The sequence below is a fragment of the Xenopus tropicalis genome, chromosome 4, assembly GCF_000004195.4.
Source record: "Xenopus tropicalis strain Nigerian chromosome 4, UCB_Xtro_10.0, whole genome shotgun sequence".
In the NCBI taxonomy this organism is placed as follows: domain Eukaryota; kingdom Metazoa; phylum Chordata; class Amphibia; order Anura; family Pipidae; genus Xenopus; species Xenopus tropicalis.
In genome coordinates this window covers 103,082,843-103,089,328 of record NC_030680.2, presented here as the reverse complement: position 1 = coordinate 103,089,328, position 6,486 = coordinate 103,082,843, and the positions used below count along the sequence as shown (strand labels likewise).

General features: G+C 35.9%; 1 protein-coding gene across 1 annotated transcript in view; it reads right to left on the bottom strand.

The window, feature by feature from the left end:
* Nucleotides 1-334: 334 nt before the first annotated feature.
* Nucleotides 335-6,486, bottom strand: part of snx7 (sorting nexin 7) — a 29,425-nt gene continuing 23,273 nt past the window's right edge. The window contains 3 exon segments of the mRNA NM_001017205.2: nucleotides 335-772; nucleotides 1,723-1,875; nucleotides 4,649-4,738. Coding sequence (NP_001017205.1) covers nucleotides 692-772; nucleotides 1,723-1,875; nucleotides 4,649-4,738 — 324 coding nt within the window. The 3' untranslated portion in view covers nucleotides 335-691.

The following is a 6,486-nucleotide window of genomic DNA, read 5'->3' as shown; positions in this document are numbered from 1 at the left end:
CTCTCTGTGACCATGAAGTCAGTACTACCTAATTCCTTCAGCTGCACTGACCCAGTGACCCAGGGCTATTGGCAGCCTATACAGAGAATGTGAACTTTCTTCTGTTGTTGCATGTTGTTTCCTTTTGAATTTGCAAATGGAGCCTTAGAAACCATACATAACCACTTTTCTCATCACCTTATATGTGCACAGAACATTATCATGTTTGTGCATAAACATGATATAGAATCATGGAGCACAGGTATAGCAGCAGTAGGACTGATGCCTCAATGGCATATGCTCCATTTGTATGTCCAGTCCACATACCGAGAAATAATTCACAACAAAGTTTACATGAAGTATAAGAAATATGTTTTAATTAAAATGATTTGTTTTACATAATATTTAAAACATTCACTAAATACAAACATTTCAAGAAAGACACACATGATTTACATAGCCCTTTCAAAATACTGTTGTTTTACACATATAAAATATTAATGAATAGCTTGATAATGAAACACTTGATCCCTGAATTAACTGTCAGTTCATCGTATTGGAAGAAAAGAGTTGGTTATGCCAAGTGCCTTTGTAGTGACACAGATTCAAATGGAATAGAAATAGTTAAACTTAAAAATGGCCACTGTTAAGAAACAAGTCTTTGGTCAGTCAGCAATATAGTGTGCTAGAGCATATAATTAATTGTAGAGATTCAGAATTTCTCCTCTTCTTTTGTGTCCATTTGAAAATCACATGTTTGAGAAGAAAGGAATGACTCCCATAAGGCAAGGCACTAGAAGAATACAAACGTGAGAGTTATTCCAATGAAACTTCAAAGGGACCTCAAGGTTATGCCACTCTAGTTTTCTTAGAAAGTAACAGATAAAAAGACAATTATGTCTTAATGATCAAAATATAAAAATCTCCAAAAATAAAACTCTATTTTCTATCGTTAATAGCTCATTTCTCTGACAGACCGATAAAGAGAGATAAATCCTACACAGTAAGCTTGCCAGCTGCACCCACTCAAATTCCAGACACAAATCTCCCTTGGTTACTTTATTATACATAACAAATGCAGGGTCAGGCTGGGGGGTGCAGGGCCCACTGAGGCTACTGTTCCAGGGGCCCCCACACCCCGAGCACGCGTACATTATACTTGTCTTTGGCTCGATCGGGGGTGGGGAGTGCTTTACAGAGCAGTTTTAGGCTACCTCTGTACCTAGCCACTGCCTAGTTCAAGTGAAATGCAACCTTTAAGGGTGATGACACAGGTTGCTTTGTCTCCCATGAGAAACAAGGGGATATATTTTACCTACTCTAATCTTATTAAAACCTTGTGCAAAGGTATTTTGGGAGCTTTAATGTGCTCAACCAAAAGTTAATATGAGTAATTAGTAATTTTTGTGTTTTTTTCAACTCCAAATAAACTCACATCAAAAAAAAAAAAAGTGACTGTTACAAATGTGATCAACACCTTGAATTTTTTAATGGCAAAGCTTAAAAAAAAAAAAAAAAAACTGAAAAAGCTCAAATTGATTAAATACTTGAAACTTTTACTAGGATAGCTCCCACTGACTTCTACATGACCTTGGAAGCTTCTAAATGCCAAGTTTTTCGCAGTTTTATTAAGTAATAAATTTTGAAAGTTTGCTTTTCATCAATTTAATGATTTTTAATACAAACCCCCCAAAACTTAAATTGCAGAAAAAAATGAATATATTTATAACCCCCATAGATTACCTCTTCATAATGGCTGATCCTGTTTTCCGCCATATTAGTAAAAGTCACATTTAAATCGGTCTGCATATTTTGCTTCCATCTTTCCCAGTCGGCTTTCAGAGCATTATTTGCACATTCAGCTTTATCTTCAAGCTTCTCAATCTCTTCTTTAAGCTAGAGAGAGATGAATGCAGGCAGAAGGTCAGCATATTCTAAATGCCTTTCAATGTTTAACCAAAATAGTAAGAAAACCATTACTAGGAAGAACATTTCTCAAATCACACGCATCCTTTGACCACGCATTTTAAGTTATCTGAAAACATTACTGCTCTATTTACATTTAAATAGCGCAGCAACAGAAAAGTGGAATGCAATATTTTTGCTTATAATGCCAGGGTGGAAAGGAACTGTTTAAATCATTCAGTTGGCTGTTAAGGTCCCCATACACGGGCAGATAGTAGCTGCCGATATCGGTCCCTTGGACCGATTTGGCAGCTTATCTGCCCGTGTGAGGGCAGAACCAAGGGGCCTGTCCTGAAATTGGGCAGATATCGATCGGCCACGTTAGAAAATCCAGTCGGATCGGGGACCGCATCGGCTCGTTGATGCGGTCCCCGAACAGACTCCCCCAGGGCCAAATGATCAAATTCGCCTACAAGCCCCCCCCCCCCCCGATATCGCCCACCCGTAGGTGGAGATATCGGGTGAAGATCCGCTCGCTTGGCGACATCGCCGAGCGAGCGGATCTTATAGTGTATGGGGACCTTTAGTGCTCAGTGCTGTTAGCAGGATTTGAGAAGGACTAACTCCCCACTGAAAATGAATGGGTTGGACTACTCAAAGTAATCTACCACAATGGGATGAAGTGACAACTATTGACTTTTATAAACATGTCAGAAGCATTTCCCTGACACTTGGGAAAGTGCTGTAAAATGTAAAAGTGCCTGTAAGAATATTACATTTTTCTACATTCTGTAGTTCCTAAAGACTGATAAAAGTACATATACAAAACAAATATGTGCCTTTAAGAATAATCTCTCTTTCCCATTATAAACCATCTGTTGATCTTTTGACAAAAAATAAGATTTCTCATGGCTAACGAAGAACAACCTGAAATGTACTCACAGATTGTGTTTTCTACACAGAAGCTCTTAATACTGGCACATAATAAGCCCTGCTCATTATGTTGGCATCTATGATGGTTTTGAAATTGGACAGACTGAAAGACAGACTTATCACAAAGGGTGCTTTCTTGCAAAATTAATAGCAAGTTTTCACAAACAATATCAGGAAACAGTGGACTATGCATGTTTTTGTTTTTCTTTTGCATGAGTAACAGATTCACGGCCATATGTGCTAAATCTAGGCATGTATGGCCATCTTAAAGGAGTAGTTTAAGTTTTCATATGTTACAAAATGTATTATTCTTAGTAACTTTTCAATTAGCGTTTCTCATTTTTTAATTGTCTTCTGCCTCTTTCCAGCTTTCAAATGGGGGTCACTGACCACTGTAAGGCTACAATCATATTTTTGCTCATTATTATCTTGATGTTCAGGCAAACAAAGGCTAAATAATTAAAAAAAAAAAAAAGAAGACCCATGAAAAAAAAAAAAAATGAAGACCAACGGTCTCAGAATATTACAATCTATATCATGCTAAAAGTTAATTTGAAGATGAAGACAAGAAGTGTGTTGGTTGCCCTTGGTTTCATACAAACAGCCACCAAACCATAAACAATGCACTGTATGCACTGGCATTCCCTGAAAACCCCAGAGGATAATAGTAAGCCCCCTGTGAAAGAAGGAATGCTGCACCTGTGCCCAATATACCGCACAGGTCGGGCACAACAGGTGACGCATTCCCAACTGAACACCAGTTACAAGGCTCATTCGCCTGCCCCTGATCAAATGCGGCCTACCTAATTATGTGCCTGAAACGTCTCACAGCGGGAATGTATGTTAGGAAAAGGGGACAGATAATCCAAGACAAAATGAGAAGGCCCAGATTTTCAATCAACAACAGGAATACAGAGTGTCCAGTGAGGGCACATTTCAACAGTGCCAACCACAGCATTAGTGACCTCAGGGTCACTGTACTAAAGGGAAACTTGAAATCACAGAGGGACAGAAAATTAGGAAAATATAAATCCATTCACCGAACATTGCTATCTTAACACATCACAACATAAATTCTGCTTAGTTACCAAGCAGGGTGATTTTAGGTGATCTCAAATTTCTGTTTAAAATTCCAATGTAAAAAGCAAAGAATCTTTGGAAAATTCTGTGTCTGGGTGGGGTCAAATATCATAGCAAAATTGCTGTCCATCACAAATAGACAAATAAGCTAGATTAAAAAGCTAGAACATTTTTGTCACTATCTACAATTTTCAGTAGTTTATTCACTTATCAATCTATGTCCCTTCACAAATATTTGCTTACAATAAACAAAGGAAATTGCATCTTTGCGGACATATGCTCATCACACAGCAGCAACTGAGGACCTTGCCCAAAGTCTCCTTTCTGGTTCTAGACTACTGGGCTTATTTATCAATTTTTGAGTTTGTGAAATTGAGTTTTCTAAATTGAATAAACTAGCATAACCAATGCTTGCTTATTTATTAATGTAGTAAGCTCTTTCAAATGAAAGGACTCTTATACCTCGAATAAAATTTTAATATCTCAAACTGAAAAAATGGCTTGACTTTGTCTAGGACAACTCCCATTGACTTCTATAGAAACTTGCAAGCTTTTAGATGGTGATGTTTTACATTCAAGGTTTTCACGTTTTTTGCACTTAATATATACCAGACATTCTAGTTTTTAATCAATAATTCGAATTCAAGGCTTTTTAGCACAAAATAACTTAAAAGATAAAACACCTCCTACATGTAAAAGAGCACATTTAGTTGGCTTCTGGATAACAGTTTTAGAGGTCCTTTGTACTTACATTGTCTGTATTATCTGCCTTTTTGGTGGTCGACGCTTCAACTTTATAATCATACTCAGCCTGTATTTGGTCCCTTCTTTTCAACACCCCCTTAAAAAAAAATATGCAATATGAAATGTAACGTACCAAGATACTAAATAAACAAATACAATCATACAGTAGTAAAACAGATAATATTCAAAGCTTGCCATCAGCTCAGTTCCTGAACTTTAACTGAAAAAATCGTACTGAGAAAGTATCAATATGAATTTACCTCACAAATGTAAAACCAGTAGTGATGAGCAAAATGCATTTAAGTCAATTGCCCGATAAATTTTACACACAATTTTTTTTTTTTTTTTACAGCCAAATGAAATCAATGGGCATTTTTTGCCAGCGGCAATTTTTTATCAGCGGGAATTTTTGTCTGATGGCGAAATGCAGAATTTTGTTGCAAATCCATGCCTGCTGCAAAAAAATTTGCTTATCACTAAAAACTAGATATTACTACAAAGAGAAATAATTTTGTATAATGAAAAAGTACAACCTTGTAAAGTTTCTTCTTTTTTAACATATAGGGACATATATATATCCAGTCTTCATTCATCTCATTCAACGATAAAGGTTATACAATTGAACCAAAATAAATACATTTACTTTATAATATGGGGTAAAATTAACCTCAAAATTTAAGTTTTAACCAAATTCCTTTATCCACTTATAAATGCTCGAGTGATGAGCAAAATTTTTCGCCAGGCATGTATTCAGCAAAATTTTGCATTTGGCCAAGGAAAACAATGCTCATTGACTTTAATATATCTGGAGAAAAGTGTTGTGCACGTAAAAAAAAATTGCACACGTAAAAAAGTTGTGCCGTTTAGTAAAATTTTTACAAGTTTGCGTTTTTTTTGGCAAAGTGAAACAGGACAGATTCGCTATTCAATGACTATTTTAAACAGTTTCTTTCATAAATGATCTAAAATCCTTTATCTGGGCCAATAAGTCTCCCAAAGTAGCATGGCCTTACCAAATATCCACCTATATTAGATTGCTAATTAACTTATATACATAAATTGCTTAATTTTGACCATATTATTGGATCCCTTTAGGCACTTAACAATGCTAAATACAACACCAAAAAGAATTTGCCACGTGCCCAGAGGTTATTACTATACCTTATTAATGCCTGGGCTAAAGTAGCAAAATAAAAGGTATCTAAAGGGATCTAAACCTAACATTTTTCCATATCTACCACTGTAGAGGAACTCTGGTCTTTTGGCAGTGGGAGGACTTTTAATACTGACTACTACAAGGATATAAAATAGGTCAGTGATTTAAGGAATGAAAGCACTTTTATTCTGTTTGAACTTCTTAGAAAAAAAAAAACAATTCGAGAAACCTAATGTACAACTATAAAAACTATTTACAATAAGAGCATGCTTTCAAAGCCCAAATTAAATATTGACCTCAGAAACGTCAATAACGATTTGGAAAGCCAGACTATGTGACCCCCAACCCCTTAACATTTCTCTCAGTTCTAGAAACTGATTCTTAATGTGCTGTCCTACTCCTTTGTTAGGAAATGAAAATAAAACAAACAAAAAAACTCCCACAGAAGGTTTTGCACATATAATTGTACCCAAATTAATAAATATTGGACTAGAGGAGTCTTTAGAAGTGAGCAACTTTAGTTTAGTAGATGAATTAGTTCCCCATAACCATTCTATCAATCCGATGAAAGCACCCTTGTTATATCAACTTCATTTATGAATACTGTTGAAATGAAGATCACATATCTGTAATTTGAAATGTTAAACTAAAAATTTGCCATGGGGTGTAATTACATTTCACATGACAGT